The 20,610-nt window shown below is 43.8% G+C and overlaps 1 protein-coding gene across 4 annotated transcripts; it reads left to right on the top strand.

Moving 5' to 3' along the window:
• The first annotated feature begins 402 nt into the window (after positions 1 to 402).
• Positions 403 to 19,528, top strand: LOC138747603 (probable G-protein coupled receptor 82). Of its 4 annotated transcripts, none has more exons than XM_069907099.1 (3): positions 417 to 525; positions 13,092 to 13,173; positions 15,464 to 19,528. In XM_069907099.1, exon 3 carries the CDS (start codon positions 15,468 to 15,470, stop codon positions 16,464 to 16,466), a length of 999 nt encoding a protein of 332 aa, XP_069763200.1. In that variant the 5' UTR covers positions 417 to 525; positions 13,092 to 13,173; positions 15,464 to 15,467; the 3' UTR covers positions 16,467 to 19,528. The 4 variants fall into 4 exon arrangements, with proteins under 4 accessions (XP_069763117.1, XP_069763200.1, XP_069763277.1 ...); XM_069907176.1 differs by lacking the exon at positions 417 to 525 and adding an exon at positions 853 to 989; XM_069907016.1 differs by lacking the exon at positions 13,092 to 13,173 and having other exon boundaries at positions 403 to 525.
• Positions 19,529 to 20,610: the final 1,082 nt, after the last annotated feature.

Genomic DNA, 20,610 nt, shown 5'->3' on the forward strand with positions numbered 1-20,610 from the left:
CGTGTCTGCCTGTCCCACGTCGGACTTGTCAGCCACAAATGAGCCTGCAGCTGACGTGGACATTACCCCTCCATAAATCTTGGTCCGTGAAGCCAAGCCAAAGAAGAAGAAGATACTCATTCTGTTTCATTTGGTGGAGGTACACTGATGAAAAATGTTTGTGGAACTCCTCGGATGGTCTGCTGCATGCGAGCTTCTGTCAGTTTTTGTGGGACTTGAACTACCAACCTTCTATTTCAACAGTGGGAATGCAACCATTGAGCCACAACTAATGCAGAACACTAATTCATGAAAAAAAAATTGTGGGAAGAGAAGAGCTTTGAATTATCAGACTTTACAATTTTGAAGGGTGGGCATAGTGGTTGATTTGAAACTAAGAGGAAGTAGCAACAGGAAACATTTCAAAGTTACTTCATGATCACTGGCAAAGTCATATCCAGCAAAGATTTTCTGGTAACTTTGGACTGAACGGTAGAAACCATTGCATCGTGTTACACCCTTCTCCATGACAAAGTTCAGCAAAAAGTGAGTGCAAGTTTTCACATGCCCTACTCTCCTACTTCATCATCAAATGCTTTATCACTCCTGGGAATGGGCAAGAACCTGGAGACCTGGGCAACTAAGGCACTTATTAAAATCTAACAATATAACAGATTCATGTGTACCGCGATATCTCTTTAAAGTGAAAGGTGAACTGCAGATATAAAGGCAGATGTATGTTTTTGTGCATTTGGAGAATCTTTTTTTGTGTTCTAAGCATGGGTATCATCTGAATGCATTGAAATCACTGGCACAAGCTGTTTTGTTTTCAAACTTTCTTTAAAGCTTTTGAGAAATGCGAGCACCTCAAACAGAAACTGGGTTCACGCATTTGATTAACTGGCCAATCAGCCTCTAAACTTCTTCACGTTCAATGGTAAACCCATCTGCCGAGGTCTTAACTTAGGACATCACATTCTGTTGGATATCCGAGTGACAGGGTGCAGTTGGTGAGTAGAATCTTTGCATTGTGAGCAAGTGCAATATTTTTTGAAATGTACAAAACTGTTAAAATGCTGAAAACCCAAATAGTTGTATATGTAAAATAGTGGTGATATGTAGCATTGCATTTCTTTGCTGCCTGTTTACCACCATGTGAATTTTACAATTTCCCTCCAGATTTAGTACTTACAAACTGAAATTTCCACCAAATTCAATCAAAACTTAAATCCTCAAAACAGACCGTTAAATATAGGGGAAAGCCAGGAAGTCTGCAGCTAAACCTTGTAGGTTTAAGAATATGCTTTGGACAGATAGAGAGAGAGAGTGGCTTTCTTTGATATTTCAACAGAATCACAGAATATGGAGGGCATCACAGATCTCAAATGATCTATTTTAAGGACAGTTGCCCTTAATTGCCGTGGGTGCACATCACCACATGGTTTTGCCAGTTGGGACTATTATGAATGATTCACTAATAAAAACATGCTGATTATTAAACTGTTGGAATTAGGAGAGATAGATTTTTCTGTGCAGCGAGTTTCTGTTGAAGTAAGTGAATGGGGAATAAAATTCCAGGCAATGCTAAAGTTATTGGTAACGAATAGAAACACAAACCTTTTTTAATTGTAAGACTGAAAGTTTCGACAATACATCAGAATCTTGCACAATTAGACAGACCTACTATCTTTTTCAAGAAAGAACAGAATTATATTCTGGTATTAAGTGCTCCAAGGCTATTTGGTTTCCCAGTTTTCTGACACGAAATGTCGAATTGATCAGCATGGCTGATGTACTTAACTGTAAATTCAATCTTTCAGATTGAACTCCTGCTTATCTAACTAATACAACTTGCTTTCAATGCAACTGGCAATCCAGCACAAATTACACTCAATATTGGTCAAAAATTGAGTTCAAGATTCCCATTCATTTTACATTGTTGAACATAATAATCCACCTGAATTCGGGAGATGTTCGTATGATGTAAGAATTTCCTGTTGGTTTTAAGACTGGTAGATTAGTGGTTTTGGATTATAAACAGGAGAAAATTAGTTTCGTGTATAAACAATTTAAATACATTTCCTGTTTAATTTAACAGAAAATAAAATTTAAAAAAATGATAGAAATATGACTATTCTGGACTACAATAATCAGTTCCAGATGAATTAAAAAGACAGGATTATTCCACTCCCAAAACACCATTCTTCTTGTTGTTCTCCTTGTGCCATAAATAGCTGCTGGATTTTTAGATTTATCTTGACCATTTTGCGATAGTACAGATCAATGTGTATATGTACATATGTACAGATGGTAGTGTAGGATGACTGTGATTGGCTGAGAGTGTAGCCACACCTACTGGCAGGTCTTAAAGGATTGCTCCTCGCCAGACCAGGTCATTCTGGACTGGTCGACCTACTTGTGATATGCTCCAATCTTTTAGTTAATAAAAGCCTTGGTTTGGATCAACAAGTCTTTGGTTATTTCGACGCGCCCTACACACTGCAAACGCAGAATTAATGGAAACGGCTTCGAAGTTTATGGAGGGAGGGGAGAAGGTGTTGGGACTGGAAGTTGAGGGATCACTTTTTTGGTCGGGTGTAGTCAAGCACTGAAGAGCTGGCTCTGAATGTTGAGGTCTTTCATGGCTTGTTTCAGCATCATGCTGAAGAAGATTGTAAAGAGAGTTGGTGCGAGAACGCAGCCTTGCTTCATGCCATTGTTAATGGAGAAAGGTTCAGAGAGCTCAATGTTTGGCCTGGACTGAGGTCCTCCATCAGCCAGCTCCCCACCATGACTACCAGCCCTCCCACATCTCCATCGGGCACACAAAACTCAAATCAGTCAACCAGTTTACCTATCTCGGCTGCACCATTTCATCGGATGCAAGGATCGACAACGAGATAGACAACAGACTCGCCAAGGCAAATAGCGCCTTTGGAAGACTACACAAAAGAGTCTGGAAAAACAATCAACTGAAAATCCTCACAAAGATTAGCGTATACAGAGCCATTGTCATACCCACACTCCTGTTCGGCTCCTCTACCGGCATCACCTACGGCTCCTAGAACGCTTCCACCAGCGTTGTCTCCGCTCCATCCTCAACATTCATTGGAGCGACTTCATCCCTAACATCGAAGTACTCGAGATGGCAGAGGCCGACACATTGTATCCACGCTGCTGAAGATCCAACTGTGCTGGGTAGGCCACGTCTCCAGAATGGAGGACCATCGCCTTCCCAAGATCGTGTTATATGGCGAGCTCTCCACTAGCCACCATGACAGAGGTGCACCAAAGAAGAGGTACAAGGACTGCCACATTGACCACCGCCAGTGGGCTGATATTGCCTCAAACCGTGCATCTTGGCGCCTCACAGTTCGGTGGGCAGCAACCTCCTTTGAAGAAGACCGCAGAGCCCACCTCACTGACAAAAGACAAGGGAGGAAAAACCCAACACCCAACCCCAACCAACCAATTTTCCCTTGCAACCGCTGCAACCGTGTCTGCCTGTCCCGCATCGGACTTGTCAGCCACAAATGAGCCTGCAGCTGACGTGGACATTACCCCTCCATAAATCTTAGTCTGCGAAGCCAAGCCAAAGAAAGAAAAATGGTGTAGTGAACTGGGATTCACTAGAGGTGTCCTGTACTAACAACTGGTCCCACCTCTTGGCTCCTCCCTGGAGACCCATATATAACCTGGGTTTCCCGCCTACACCCAGAACCCCTCTGAAGCCTGTTCATGAACCCTACCTGTGTTGTAAGCTAGTAAAAGCATTAGTTCTCCCTCTAGTCGAGTGTGAGCTTTTATCTACGCTACCACTTTATTTGCTTATAAACAAGGATGGAGGCATTACTCAATCCCAGTATGCTGTTGACAGACCCCCAGTCCCCCAACATGGCTGAGGAATTCACACATTGGCTAGATTGCTTCCAGACCTACCTAAATGCAACCAGGGATGTCTTCCATACAGACGAGCTCCAGAGGTCGGTGCTCGTCTTAAGGCTAGGGACAAAGGGGTACGCAGTTGTCCGAGACTGCCCGACGTATGAGGCTGCCATCGAGGCACTGAAGGCCCGCTACATGGAGGCCCCAAACAAGGTCCTAGCGAGGCACCGGCTCACCCTATGCTGCCAATGGCCCGGAGAGTTGATCGACGACTACTTTCTGGATCTGCGGACGCTGCCTAAGAAGTGCAGGTACGAGGCCGCTTCAGGCCGCGTCCAGGAAGATAAACAGATCCAGGACACTCTAGTCGCAGGGGTCTGCCCGAGGTATGTGAGGCAACGACTGCATGAGTCGGGAGGAAGGACTTCACTAGACACGTCAAACTGGCCAAATCACTGGATCAGGCCAGTTTTGAGAACGACGACCTTGAGGCTAGCGAACTCGCGCTCTCGGGTGAGCACCTCCAAGAACCAGCTGCTTCCACTACAGCAGCCTCCGCTCTAATGGCTACCGCTTCCCAAGCCCGGGAGTGCTATTTCTGCAGCAAGGGACAGCATCTCCATACCCACTGCCCAGCCAAAGACTAGGCTTGCTCGAGCTGTGGGAATGAAGGACATTGGGCGAGGGTCTACCACACGAAGGGAGGCCTGGGGAAGTCCTTGGTCTGTACCACTCCTAGATCCAATTTCAGCCCCAAGTCATCTGCACCAGACTCGCCTGAGTCTGCGAAAAGGTGCGAAAAGGCTCAGTAGCCATCTTGCAGCGGCCTGATGTTTGAATTTGGCGCCATCATCAGAGGAGGAAGGAGGTCGACCACGAGGTCGACAGCATCTTACCTGCACAGGTTGACTCAGGACGGAGGGGGCCACTCGAGGGAAGCACACAGCATCTCCGGCAACCTGGCATCGCTGGTCCTCGACCAAAATAGACTGCACCAGCTCTGCAATGGTGATGGAGAAGGTAAATGAACATTTGACCAAGTTCCTGATTGACACAGGCTCCACGGAATGTTTCATAGATTCACAGACTATGAAAAAATATAACTTATATAAAATATAAAAATGTATCTATCTAATTACCGGATCTTCCTAGCGTCCCAGTCCCATTCGGCGCGTGTACAGAAACATTCTATAGTTCATCTGTCATTTGAAGGGAGGAATTTTGTAAATTTCACATGTACATTTTAGATGAATTGAGTGCTCCAGTATTGTTGGGTCTGGACTTCTTGTGACACCTTAAAAGCGTGATCTAGGTGTTTTCTGGTCCCTTTTCTCCGGTAATGGTTTGGAATGGAGGGCCCTCAAAACCAGGACCCACTTGCATCCTCTCCACCCTGAACATCAACTCTCCAGCCTCTGTTACCAAACCTGACTGCCATCGCCACCAAGAGCAGGAGGTACAGCATGGCAAACAGAGTGTTCATAAAGACGGAGTCCCAACGCCTGCTGGAGGAGGAGATCATCAACCCCAGCACCAGCCTGTGGAGAGCGTAAATGGTGGTAGTAAAGGGGGAAAACAAGTCCAGGTTAGTGATTGACTGTAGCCAAACAATTACCAGAAACACACTCCTAGACGCATACCCTCTCCCTCGCATTTTGGATATGGTAAATAGACCTATCATTCTTACCTGGCCTGGCCAACGTCTGCCTCCAACCCACAGCAATGTGGATGGCTCTTAACTTCCTCTGAAATGGACCCAGCAGGTTTCTCAGTACACAGCATCCTTAAGGAATAAGCAACAAACAATGACCACGCTTTGAGACCTTCACAAAAGGATAAAATCTTTTGTGGCCATTCTGACTGTCTGGTGCAGACTGAGAATATCACAACCTCTGCCACATCCTGAATTACGTAAGAGGTGGCCTCTCTGCATTCTTTCCCTGAGCACACTATCACTCGTCTTCAATTAACATCTCAAACAAATCTTTGTCAGGATCAAGGTCCTCTATTTCGTTTCCCCACCTCAATAAACGCTAATCAAATCACCATCACAAACATATTTTCCACTGCTTGAAGATAGGCTTGGTCCTTCTGATATGAAAGTTCTTATTGTGAACTTTGTGGTTGCACTTTCCTGCTGAGATAGAGATCAGGCATAGAGGCATAGAGTCTAGAACAATGGTACTGCCTACTCAAGTTCCTCAATGAAGAGGACAGATAACATGTCTGATTTCAATTGATCTGGTAAATGATGTATCATGGAAAGAATTGTCATACGTTTTCAAATATCAAACTAATTTTCTGTAACTCATCTCCTAACTCCCTTGTCACCAACTCTAAGGGACACATTAGGAGCCTGCCTAACATTGCCTTGGCCAGTTTTCATCATCGAGATACAAATGATTTGTTGCTTTTTATTTCTGGAGTACTGGAGTTTAAAAAATAAAGAGCCATTGTACAGGGTATTGGTGAGCTGCTGCCAGAGAACTGGGCACTGACCTTGCCATTGGATTCAATCCAGAAGAGATTCATTTGGTTCATTCCTGAGCGGAGAGGATTTAAATTGGTACAGAAGAGGAGGTGACGCCTGGTGATAGCCATGACCAGCTGGAGTGGTGGAGCAGGCTCAAAGGGCTGAGTGTCCTTCTTCTGCTCCTAATGTATTGTGTTCTCACAGTATCTCTGAATAAATTATATGGATATCATTACAGAGAGAGTTAGGGAAATCTCACCACTATAGCAATACTTTGTCTCTGTCCATCATGTTTCACCTCTACCCGGTTCACCAATCCCACAGGGGACCTCTCTCACCCTTTCCTCTTTATATTCCTTCTGCGCTATATTTCCTCAGTCTTGATGAAGGGTTTCAGCTTGAAATGCCGACCACTGCTCGACCCACTGAGATCCTCCAGAAGGTTATGTTTGACTTCTGATTCCAGCATCTGTCATCTCCTAGGGGCCTGGCGGAAACCAAATAATTTGATGATACTTTAAACAGCTAGTATAACATAGTTGGATTAATATATTATTTTGTTTACAATAATCTTTTACTCCCTTTAAGTTTGTGACAGAAGATTTTATTTTGGTTTCAATTCTCAATCTTCATTAGATGTAGACTTCCACTGTGCTTGCTTTTTCAGTCTTTTGTTTCTCTCTGTTTCTTCAGAGAGCAATTTCTGAGACTGGAGAAAGCTATGCTTTGTTTGAAATATCAGCATGAAAATGTCCAAGACCCTGCTCCATTTTTCCATCTTCTTGGTTTCTAACCATCCTTCCAATAATGCTCAGTTCCTCATTGGACCATTGAACTGTGTACTTTGCAAATGCTAGAGGAATTCAGCGGGTCAGGCAAAAGGCAGTCAATGTTTCTGGCCAAAACACTTCATCAGGAAATCATTCAGTACAGACATGTTTTCAAAATGAAACCTGTATTTGGTTGGAGAAAAGCATTCATCTTCACAGTAACCTAATAAATCAGCACCAATCTTAGCAAGAGTAGTTACCCTTCTGTTGAATTGCTTCAATGGGTCTCAGCCCACAGTGATAACAGGCCCCCCGACAGGAATTACTGCGGCCATGATATCTGTAGCATAACCATAACCCAGCTGTGCCAATTATCAAAGCACAAATGGCAATTTAATTTTCATTCGACAGAAAGTATTACAAATGAGATTACCAAAATAAAATCTGGAGATTAAAGAATTGGTTCAACAGTCTGACATGGGCTCCCTTGCTAGGCTCTTCCATACAGACTGGTGTTAATATAAAGGATATAAATTTTTCTTTTATGTTCATTTCAGAGTTGGATGGAGATATCCTCTTTCATTGCCCTTGGGAAGGTGGGGATGAGCCACCTTGCTCAAACCACTGCAGTGCTTCCGGTCAATGTGTTCCCACAGGAAGGAGGGAAGGGAGTTCTGGGCTTTAGACCCCGTGATGACGAGGAAGCAGCAACTTTCTAGATAGTGTGTGAGTTGAACAGGAAGCTGCAGGTGGTGGAGCACCCATTATACTCACCCTTGGTGGTGGAGCTCATGGTGTGGGAAGTGCTGTCAGAGTACCTGGGTGAGTAACTGCAGTGCATTTTGTGGATGGTGGACACACCAGCCACAGTGCAATGGGTGTGGAGGTGAGGAAGGTTTGCTGTGTTGAGTAAAAGGGCTGTTTTGTCCTGGATGGTTTGATCCTCTTGAAATAAGCCTATCCAGGCAGGTTGAGAGCATTCATTGACACTCCTGACTGCAGATATTTGTCCTAGGAGGCGAGTCTCTTAGCACAGGGTTCATAGCCTCTGACCTGCTCTGGGAGCCGGAGTATATACATGGTCAAGTTACTGGCTGATGGTGGACCAATGGTTATTGATGGTGGAGATAGCCATGAACAGCAAGAGTAGATAGTTCAATTTTCTCTCATTGGGGGGCGACCATTGACAGACATTTTATGGCATGGCTCTCAGTTCTCCAGGTCTTTCTGCATGCTGGCATGAACAGCTTCATTGGCTGAAGAGTTGCAAATGGAATTTAATATATGTGCAGTCGTCAATAAACATCCTCACTTAAGTTTTAAATAGGAGAATAAGGAAAATGTTTGATGTTTTAGGAATGTTGTCTTATAAAGGATTCAAAACAAGAAAACAGAAATGGATAAGAAGGAAAGGTAATGATGGAGAAACGGAAAGGGAAGATAAACAAAGTATAAAATGGCTACGTTGAACTATATGACTTTAAATATTAATGGAATACATAACCAAATTAAAAGGAAGAAACTGCTAAATTTACTGAAAAAAGAAAAAAATTGATATAGCATTTGTGCAAGAAACACATTTAACTGAATTGGAGCATAAGAAATTAAAGAGAGATTGGGTAGGACCCGTAACAGCAGCATCGTATAATTCAAAAGCAAGAGGAGTAGCTATATTAATTAGTAAAAATGTGCCATTTAAAATAGAAGAGGAAATAATAGATCCAGCAGGGAGATATTTAATGATAAAATGTCAGATATATTCGGAGTTTTGGAATCTACTCAATGTATATTCACCTAACGAAGAAGATCAAAAGTTCATGCAAGATATCTTTTTGAAGATAGCAGATACGCAAGGGAACATATTAATAGGAGGGGATTTCAACCTGAATTTGGATTCAAATATGGACAAAACTGGGAAAAAAATTAACAGAAAGAACAAAGTAACCAAATTTATAATTAAATCGATGGAAGAAATGCAACTTTTGGATATATGGAGGAAACAACACCCAAAGGAAAAGGAATATTCATATTACTCGGCTAGACATAAAACATACTCAAGAATAGACCTATTTTTGTTATCAGCTCGTATGCAAGATAGAGTAAAAAAAACAGAATATAAAGCTAGAATACTATCGGACCATTCACCCTTAATATTGACAGTAAAGTTAGAGGACATCCCTCCAAGAATGTATTCTTTCTTTCTTTCTTTGGCTTCGGACGAAGACTTATGGAGGGGGTAAAAGTCCACGTCAGCTGCAGGCTCGTTTGTGGCTGACAAGTCCAATGCGGGACAGGCAGACACGGTTGCAGTGGCTGCAGGGGAAAATTGGTTGGTTGGGGTTGGGTGTTGGGTTTTTCCTCCTTTGCCTTTTGTCAGTGAGGTGGGCTCTGCGGTCTTCTTCAAAGGAGGTTGCTGCCCGCCAAACTGTGAGGCGCCAAGATGCACGGTTTGAGGCGATATCAGCCCACTGGCGGTGGTCAATGTGGCAGGCACCAAGAGATTTCTTTTGGCAGTCCTTGTACCTTTTCTTTGGTGCACCTCTGTCATGGTGGCCAGTGGAGAGCTCGCCATATAACACGATCTTGGGAAGGCGATGGTCCTCCATTCTGGAGACGTGACCCATCCAGCGCAGCTGAATCTTCAGCAGCGTGGACTCGATGCTGTCGACCTCTGCCATCTCGAGTACTTCGACGTTAGGGATGAAAGCGCTCCAATGGATGTTGAGGATGGAGCGGAGACAACGCTGGTGGACGCGTTCTAGGAGCCGTAGGTGATGCCGGTAGAGGACCCATGATTCGGAGCCGAACAGGAGTGTGGGTATGACAACGGCTCTGTATACGCTTATCTTTGTGAGGTTTTTCAGTTGGTTGTTTTTCCAGACTCTTTTGTGTAGTCTTCCAAAGGCGCTATTTGCCTTGGCGAGTCTGTTGTCTATCTCATTGTCGATCCTTGCATCTGATGAAATGGTGCAACCGAGATAGGTAAACTGGTTGACCGTTTTGAGTTTTGTGTGCCCGATGGAGATGTGGGTGGGCTGGTAGCCATGGTGAGGAGCTGGCTGATGGAGGACCTCAGTTTTCTTCAGGCTGACTTCCAGGCCAAACATTTTGGCAGTTTCCGCAAAGCAGGACGTCAAGCGCTGAAGAGCTGGCTCTGAATGGGCAACTAAAGCGGCATCGTCTGCAAAGAGTAGTTCACGGACAAGTTTCTCTTGTTTCTTGGTGTGAGCTTGCAGGCGCCTCAGATTGAAGAGACTGCCATCCGTGTGGTACCGGATGTAAACAGCGTCTTCATTGTTGGGGTCTTTCATGGCTTGGTTCAGCATCAGGCTGAAGAAGATTGAAAAGTGGGTTGGTGCGAGAGCACAGCCTTGCTTCACGCCATTGTTAATGGAGAAGGGTTCAGAGAGCTCATTGCTGTATCTGACCCGACCTTGTTGGTTTTCGTGCAGTTGGATAATCATGTTGAGGAACTTTGGGGGACATCCGATGCGCTCTAGTATTTGCCAAAGCCCTTTCCTGCTCACGGTGTCGAAGGCTTTGGTGAGGTCAACAAAGGTGATGTAGAGTCCTTTGTTTTGTTCTCTGCACTTTTCTTGGAGCTATCTGAGGGCAAAGACCATGTCAGTAGTTCCTCTGTTTGTGCGAAAGCCGCACTGTGATTCTGGGAGAATATTCTCGGCGACACTAGGTATTATTCTATTTAGTAGAATCCTAGTGAAGATTTTGCCTGCTTATTACCCCATGTTACTTAAAAGGCAGGATTTTAGAGAATTTAAGCTCACACCAAGACACAAGAGAAACTTGTCCGTGAACTACTCTTTGCAGAATGTATTTTGAAATAAATACGGAATCAGTGGAAGATAAGTTTATACTATGGGATGCAATGAAAGCATTCATTAGAGGGCAAATAATAAGTTATGTAACCAAGATGAAGAAGGACTATAATCAGGAAACAGAGCAGTTGGAAAGGGAAATAGTAAATATAGAAAAAGAATTAGTAATGAAGGAAGATATCACTAAAAGAAGAGAATTGGCGGATAAAAAAATAAAATATGAAACACTACAAACATATAAGGTGGAGAAAAATATAATGAAGACAAAACAGAAATATTATGAACTAGGTGAAAAAACGCACAAAATCCTAACATGGCAGCTTAAGACAGAACAAGCTAAGAAAATGGTATTGGCACCAAGGAAAAAAGACAAACAAATTACATATAATCCAAAAGAAATTAAGGAAAACTTTAGAGAATTCTATGAACAATTATACCGAACTGAAAACGAAGGGAAAGAAGGGAAAATAGATGAATTTCTAACTAAAATTGAACTACCAAAACTACAAATAGAGGAACAAAATAAATTAACAGAGCCATTTGGAATACTAGAAATACAAGAGATAATAAAAAAAATTACCAAATAATAAGACACCAGGAGAGGATGGATTCCCAATAGAATTCTATAAAACATTTAAAGACTTATTAATTCCGCCCCTCCTGGAAGTAATCAACCAGATTGATAAAACGCAAAGCTTACCAGATTCATGTAAAATAGCAATAATTACAGTAATACTAAAGCAAGGGAAAGATCCACTCACACCAGCGTCATATCGACCAATATCTTTACTTAACACAGATTATAAGATAATAGCTAAATTATTAGCAAACAGATTAGCAGAGTATGTACCGAAAATGGTAAATCTAGACCAAATAAACATCCTCACTTCTGACCTGCTGATGGAAGGCAGGTCCCTGATTGGGCCTAGGACCCTGCCCTGAGGAAACTCTGCAGTACTGACCTGGGGCCAGGAGGATTGATCTTCAACAAAAACAATTATCTTCCTTTATGCGAGAATGACTCCTACCACTGGAGTGTTCCACAATTTCGTGCCCAGTTTATCACACTTCAGCCTTACCTCTACAGTTCAGCTCTTTGATCCATGTTCAGACCCAGGCTGTGATGGGGTCTGAAGTCAACTGGTACTGGAGATCCCCAGAATAGGCACGATGGTTAGTAGATGCTGCTTGATGCATTGTTGACAACATTTTCCATCACTTCATTGAGAGTTGACTGAATAGGCAGGAATTTATCTGGAGCTGCCTGGCACATTTCCACACTGTTGGGGAGATTATCTGGAACTGCTTGGAGATTTGGAGTGCAACTCTTCAACTCTGCAGTTGGGATGTTGCCTGGTCCTATAGACTGCTCCATCCAACCTTCTCTGTCATGTCTTGATATTGCCTGGAATTAACTGAATGAATTGGACATGTGGTACAAGGTCAAGGAGCTGAACCTTGGTTTCCTGCAGGACCTGCCTCAGAGGCTGCAATTTTTGTACCAATTGTATTGACATCATGACCTTCAAGAGGCCTGTGGTTCCTCAACATGTTCCACAGCTCCTGGGATGGCAAGATTCAAGGTGTTTAAAACTAAACAGGCGGTCAGGTTGGCTTTTTAGATTTATTCTGGAAAGAGATTTTATGTCTTATTTGCAAATATTAACATTCTTCTAGATATTTATATTGATCCTTCAATAAGATGTTTGATTTAGCAGAAAGTATGTGTTAAAAACCAGAATTAAGATTCTGTTAATGATCAGTTCTTGTGGTTATTTGTGATGGTTTCCTGTTTATCAGACTCTGAGATTGACACAGATGATAAAACGCTCACTACCTGGGCACAGAATCTTTTAAAATTTTGTGTAGAAAATTAATCTTCACATACCAGTGCTCGAGATTATTCAATGAAGGGTTCCAATCAAGGGGGAACATTGTAGAAGGGTTCCACGCAGTATTGAAACCAATAGTAAATCAGAACTCTCCTCTGCGGATCAGGAAATTTTTGTTATTTTGTTTTTGAGTGCTTTTAGGCTGGAATTGAACTTATCAATCAGGATTTTGAAAAGCAAAATGGGGAAACAAAAAGTTAAAATACATGTTTCAATTCAATGGAAGGATCAATTCACTCTGTCTCTCTCCCCACAGATGCAATTTAACCTGCTGAGTACTTGCAGCGTTTTCTGTTTTCATCGCTTCCAACATTGAGCAAGAATCACAATCCGTTGAGGTGGGTGGCAGGAGGGGAGTGGAGAAGTGCACTTGAAATTTGAAACATTGCCATTTCAAACCACAAGGCATGCGAAAGTTCTGCAAAAACATTTCCTTTTTCAAACCGTGCTGGATATTTTTGTTGACTTGCTAAATTGTTAGCTTAAAAATAAGGTAATTATAAGAACTTCTAGGTTCTACAAGATGCTAGAATCTTGAGCAAACAGTATGAACAACATTTCAATCAGCACTCAAAGAGAGAAATAGTCCATCAATGTTTTGGGTTTTTATCAATACTAAATGCAAAGGGGTGATACCAGGTATATCAAGGGAGAAGACAAAGTTGGGGGTGGGGGGGGGTTGGGGGATGGGGAGAGAAGGGTTAGGAGGTGATAGGGCAGTGGACAGAATGTGGAATAGGTGATGAGACAGGTAGAGGGCAAGTCCCCAGGGAGAACATAGAACACTACAGCACAGTACATGCCCCTCAGCTCTCCGTGTTGTGCTGACCTGTATATTCATACCAAAAAAGGTTAAAGATAAAAGTAGGAATGGGAGTAGAAAAAGAGAGAGAAAAATTAATGTTCATGCTGCTGGGTTTAAGGCTGTCCAAGAAGAATGCAAACAGACCTTTCAGATGAGGCAGAGCTTTACACACACATCGTCCAACCTAGCCTATTGCATGCGATGTACTCAATACTCGATGAGGCCAATCACAGATTGGGAATCTATCAATCTTTATTGTCACCTGCCATCTAACATTCCAATTCCCTTTTCAACAAACCGTCTACATTGAACAGGGATGGTCAATGGGGAGTGGCAGAGTTTTTTGTATTCCCTTTCCCGAGAAAAACAGCAGCAAGCAGGAGTATGCCACCAATCCCCTCAAAATCTCTGACCACGGGTGCATTTCCCAGCACTATCCCCTATCCATTGATTATCTTCATGCCCAGAAATGTATCCATCTCTGTTTTGAATTAATACAATGTCTGAGTCCCTGGATAGAGAAAATTCCAAAGTTCACTGCCCTCTGAGTGAAGAAAGTTCTCCTCATTTCAGTCTAAAATATTTTGCCCTTTATTCTCAAACCTTTGCCCTGGTCCTCAGCCTCACAGTCAGGGGAAATCTCCCAGTAGTGACCCATTGTCCATTCCTGTGAAGGTTTTGTGAGTTTTGATGCCATCTCCTCTCTTTAAACTCTCGAGAATCTAGTCCCAGCCCGTACATCCAATCCACCATCCTTACAGCTAGTCTAGTTTCTCTTCGCTGCACACCCATTATGGCAAGTACATCCTTGGGTACTTGGGAAAGGAAACAAAACATAGGCACAATAGTCTGTGGCTTCTCCCAGACCCTTTACAATTTTAAAACTTCTTTCCCCCTGTAATGTAACTCTCTGACACTCCATTTGGTGCTTCCTGCACCATATGATGGCTTCCTGAGACTTACCTACAAGAACATGTCACTCTCTCTGAGTATCAGCACCACCCCCGGGTCTGACACTAGTGCAAAAGGGTTTTCATGTTTTTATTGTATGCTCCCAGGTAGATGTCCTTACATTTTCCTACATTTCATTCCTTTTATGCTTTTACTTAGCATGTCCAGATCCATTCAAATCCTTGTTACCTCTTCCTTCTTATGCACAATAGCAGGACAAATTGTGATATTTTAGCCAACATTTGGTGCAGATTGTGAAGCACTGGCCCTGCTGGTTCTCACTAGTCACAGTGTGGATTCCTGTGAAGGAGATGTTCATACTTACCAGTCCAATAACAATCCACATCCTGCATGACCTTTAGGGTGAAGAAGTCCACCGCACCTTCTGGAGTAACACACAAGGTGCTCAAGCAACTCAGCAGTCAGGCCACATCCATGGAAACACAAGCAGTCAACATTAATATGTATATTGGTTTCCACGAAGGCTGCCTGACCTGTTGAGTTCTTCCAGCATTTTGTGTACTGCTCCAGTTTTCCAGCATCTAAAATTTCTTGTTGACTACAATTCTTGATTTTTCTTTACTCACTCCACTCATTGACAAACTCCAGCCCATTGGTGTCACATTTTGTTACCTCGCAATCCACAGACTTTGCATAACCTGGAGGATAATAACCAGGGCAGCATGCTCTTGAAAACCATCTCTTTTGGATCAGATCGGGATCCTTGGGATTTATCATGTCTCAGGTCACTGACTTCTCTGGTAGTGTTGTTTGATGCCTAGATCCCTCTGCCCCACATTCTCACTGACCCTTCATTCTCTAAATATACCTGGTTTTGTGTGTGGGTTAACCTCTCTGCCATTTCCTTCCAGCTCAATGGCAACAGAGAGCCCCATCCTCTTCATCTGGACAAAGAACACGACGGGTGGTATGAGCCCGGAGCCCAGCTGTAACCTGACTAGAGGCCCTCTGGAGAAGGTGGTCCTCCCGGTTCTGTACTCCTTCATTATTTGCGTTGGGGTGCCCGCCAACCTGGTGGCCCTGTGTATGTTCCTGCAGCAATACCGCAAGCACGGCATCCTGGTGTACTTGATTAACTTGGCCGCGGCTGACCTGGTCAATTGCCTGAGCCTCCCCTTCCGAGTTTCACTGCTGCTGTTGGGGGACCAGTGGAGGGAGAGCTCTCCCATCTGTGTCACCTCCATGATCTTGATTAACTTCAGCTTCTACTACACCGTAAGCTGCAGCACCATGTTCCTTGCCTTCATCAGCATCAGCCGTTACTCCATGATTGTGAAGCCAAACAACAAGCACCTGAATAGGTTCTACCTCACCAGCTTTGCTCAATGTGCTTGCACAATCACCTGGATTGTGACTCTAATTCCCATCCTCTTTCTCAATCTGAACTACTTCTTCAAGGAAGTGCAGCTGATAGCAGGCTCGGTCTGTTACAACACTCAGCTGCAGTATGGGAAGAGGGTAAGTGCCAAAGCCTTTGTCACAGTTGCTGTGATGTTCCTGGTTCTGCTCACAATGTTTGCCTTCTCCTATGCCTCAATCGCTCTGGAACTGTGCTCGGTCCGGAGAAGGAGCACAAGCCAACGCAACCGAGTCATCCACGTCCGGGCACAGTTGATCATAATTGGGGCCATGACAGGCTTCATCGTCTGCCACCTGCCCTTCCACGTCTATCAGTTAGTGGCTGGCCTCCACAGATTACACAACAGCAGCTGTCTCTGGCTGCTCCAGACTCACCACGTCAAGCTCATCACTCTCTGGCTTGTCTCCCTCAGCAGCTGCCTGGACCCCATCCTTTACTTCCTCCTCTCAAAGTCCTTTGTGAAGCGCAGCTCAAAGAGGGAAAGGAGTAGTTAACTAGGCTCCTAGGTCTTTTCTGGGCAGACTAACCTCACCCTCTCATCTGCCCTGGGTTAATAACATTAGGCAACCTCCACTGATCAGGCATGGGGACAATAGTGTCACAATCTCTGCTTTTGGCATCAAATCTGGACCAACGATTGATTCTGAAATCAGGAAATTCACTGACTCTGCATTGTTGTGGTTCAGACTTTATAGCAGGCAATTAGACTGCAGGACTGACCTGATCTGAGAGTTTGCTCCTATCTGTGGCGACCCACAAATGCTGGTGGCCAAAACTTTGACCATCCATTACCTTGACAGATATACCTGGCCCGTTGAGTTTCTCCGGTACTTTGTATGTTGCTCCAGTTTTCCTGCATCTACATTGCTCTTGTTTACATTCCCATTTGAGAACTGGCCTCCATATTCCTAAATTCCTCAGCATGAACAAGAATCAGACCATCTCAGATGCAAAGTTAGCATTTGACCCAGGATTAATTTCGTGGGCCTGATTTCCATGTTCTCTCATTTATTCCACATAGAAGCTCTTCAAAACCCTGTGAATTTGAAGTCTGTCCTAGAATTCCTGACCACCCACAATATTTCTCAACCCTACCTGATCCATGTAACAGCTTAGAAACAGGCCCTTTGGCCCAACTTGTTTATGCTGACCAAGCTCATCCCTTTTTCCTGTTTTGGCCCACATCCCCCAAACCTTTCCTATCCAATGACATCTGTAAGTATCTTACACATGTTGAAATTGTTCCTGCCTCTACAGTTGTCACCATTTAACCTCTTCATTTCAACTGTAGTTTGCACAATCTCTCTGGGTCCTCACGTACCCTCCAGCCATTATCTACACGGGCAGCTAAAAAATAACCCACACTGAGGAAATCAGTTAAAATAGACTGGACCATTGAAGAGGACCATCAGGAGCAAAGCTTACCTTGAAGAAGGGCTCCAGCCCGAAACATCGATTATGTATCTTTATCTCTGCTATATAAAGTACACTGTTTGACCTGCTGAGTTTCTCCAGCATTGTGTTATTCCTTCAACCGCAGTGTCTGCAAACCTATATGCTTTTCTCCTTACAAGAACATTACTGTGGCTTGAATAATAAGAGGCTAGGACTTTTCTCCCTAGAGTATCAGAGGCCAAAGGTTATAAGGGTCTTCTAGAGGTTTGTAAAATTATGAGGGACATTGATAAGGTCACAGTCTTTTTTTCCCCTAAGATAAAGAAATCTAAAATGAGATGGCATAGATTTCAAGTGAGAGGGAAAAGATTTAAAAGGGACTTGAGTGGCAACTTCTTCACAGGGAATATGGAACAAAATTGTAATATGTAGATGTGGGGACGTGTAACATTTAAAAGACCTTTAGGGAGGTAAGTGGAAACCTTTCTGGTTAGAGGGATATGGGCGGAATTCAGGAAAATGGGACTAGCTCCAAATCTTATACTGTAGCCTTAGACAAGTTGGGCAGAAGGGCCTGTTTCCATGCTGTAAAACTCCATTAGTGGCAGACGACACTATACTGAAACCAACAGAAACATTAGGGACAATACCATTGGGCTGTTTTGTTTTTGTGGTAACCTCTGTGGAACATCTGCATGTCCATTGTCCACCTGGTCACTCCCATCCTGAACCTCTGAAAAGCACCCCTTGGTGTAGGTGGGAGAGAATCAGGGGCATGCTAATGGTATGTGAGCTAAATCAGATTATGAGGAAATAGAGCAAGGGGATCAATGGCATTGCTCTGAGAACTCAATAGGCTTTAATGGGTTAAATGGCCACCTTCTATGTCATCAGGCAATATGGGGAAAAAACTATGGATTAACAAACTTCAAGGTATACCCTACTCAGATAAATGATGTAACTTCCTTCCAATGAAATTACCTCCCAGTGGTTGTATTACAATTTTGGGGTGTGTTGGGGTCCTAGCAGTGGGATAGGCCAAAATCAAGAAGGGATTAAGAAAATTCTGCCATCGCAAACCTTGGGTACCAAATAATACAGAAGAGGATTGGCCATCAAACATTAATTTGCTGTTCCAACTTAAGTCATGTTCACCAAACTGGTGAAATATGGCACTTCCTTTCAAGATTTAATTTATTGTCATGTAATAAAACAGTGTCATATTACATGAGATTTCTTTTTGCCTGCTGCAAGGCAGACAGATTCGCCACCGGCAGGAATTGCCTAAGTGCCTCTTACAGTCAGACTTACAGTCAGAGAAAGAGAAGCAAATTAGAGATCCCCCCACCCCCAGAGTCACCGAGTGTCCGTAGATTCGCCTCCAGCACTTTTGCAGCCCCCACAGTCACACAGAGTCCAGTCCAAATCATTGGTGACCCGAGCTCCAGATCCAAACCTCCAACACAGTCAGGGAGCCTCCAGTGCCCTCAGTACCCCCTCACATCCCAGTTCCGATACCTGGTCCCTCTCCAGCCAGTTTGAGCCAGTCTCCAGCAGTCCACAGCCTGGTGCAAGTCTCCTGACAGCAGTCTCCAGCAGCCCACAGCTTCCGTGGGTCCTTCGCCTCAAGTTTCCAGCAGCCCGTCACTTGCACTGGTCCCTCAGCCGCAGAGCCCCTTTTCCCTGGCCTGCCACCGTGGTTCACTGCTCCTGTGGGTCGTCTCCTCTGCTCCTCCTTCTCAGTCGGTGCATGATCTCTGGTGCTCTGCTCCAGTTCTCTGCTTCCCTGGAATCTCCAGGCCCTTGTGGCTGCTGTTGTTTAATAGGCGCCGCTGTCTTAGGCACAGACCCGTGGTTGCAGGATTTCAACTAAAACCACCGTCGGCTCCTTTAACGGGCCATTCAAAACCCATACGGAGCCCACGGCAGTCGACTGGGCGGCTGGATGGACCCCGGGTCTGTACCAGAAGCAGCCCTGCCATCTTCACATCTTTACTGTTGTTGGTAAAGAAATGTGTGAAGCTCATCAATCACATAGATCAACTATATTTCTGGAGTGGTCTTCCTTTCTTTTGCTGTTAATAAACCTGTTTTGTAGACAAAAGCCTGACCTGCATGGTCTGATGCACTTTTGAAATGCTGGAGACATTTCAAGTGGTTTTGTGATGTCAATAAAAAAATGAACAGTAGCATGTTCTGTGTGGATGTCTGGACACGTGGTCTCTGTAGCTATTGGGAGTGTAACGATGCATCCTTATCCAAGGAGTAATTGATGGAGGGTGTGAGAGTGTGAGTAACATTTGGATGGCCTCCAAGAAGTGAACAGAGTAGGAATACAAAGGATATCCAGGGAGGTGTGAGAATGAAAGTCACGTACGTATCCCTCCACTGTTAAAATTAACAAACATTCTTATACTTATCCAGATGAAATTAAACAGAAAATCCCAATTCAATGCAAGGGTGACAATTAATATTGCTGAGATTAGAATATTCGTCTGAAGAAGAATTTATCCTAATTTTGCCATGGGACTTACAGGATAACTCCAGTGATGATTACTATGTTCAATATTGGGTGGGGTTTGCTCTGTTGACAGACCTGAATGATGCGTCATGGCCCAGACTGGAGAGAACTGGTCCAGGCCAGGCACCTTGGATACAATGCCTACTGGATATCCTGCCTCACCGGCCATGCAGAGGCTGGCATCAAGTTTGGAAACTCTCCCCCAGTCAGTCCAGAGGGATTGGATTTGGATCAGGTGTTTAGTAAGAGAAACCTCTGCTCCACTAAATAAAATTGCTGTATACAACAGATACATCCACTTTGATAAATGTCAGAATCCATCAGTTTAAGATTAAAATCTTGAGAGCTCATGGAATTACAGGCAGGATACTAGCATGGATATAAGCAGGAAACAGAGAGTGGGAATAAGGGGATCCTGTTTGGGATGGTTGCCTATTACTTGTGGAGTTCCACAGGGGTCAGTGTTGGGGCCACTTCTTTTTATGTTATACATAAATGATTTGGATGATGACTTTGAGGCTACATTTGCAGATGACACCAAAACAGGTGGTAGAGCTGGTGGTGCTGAGGACACAGAGAGACTTGGATAAAATAGGAGAATTGGCAAAGAGATAGCTAATGAAATACAATGTTTGGAAGTGTACAGTGTATGACACTTTGGTACAAGAAATCGATGGGCAGACTACTATTTAGATGGGGAGAAAATTCAAAATTCGGAGGTG

Source organism: Narcine bancroftii, chromosome 1, assembly GCF_036971445.1.
Source record: "Narcine bancroftii isolate sNarBan1 chromosome 1, sNarBan1.hap1, whole genome shotgun sequence".
NCBI classification, from domain to species: Eukaryota; Metazoa; Chordata; class Chondrichthyes; order Torpediniformes; family Narcinidae; genus Narcine; species Narcine bancroftii.

Coding starts and splice junctions, on each gene's coding strand:
- LOC138747603 (XM_069907016.1), top strand. CDS start 506: ATGACAAAGTTCAGCAAAAA. Junction 526..15,463: donor ATGACAAAGTTCAGCAAAAA/GTGAGTGCAAGT, acceptor ATTTCCTTCCAG/CTCAATGGCAACAGAGAGCC.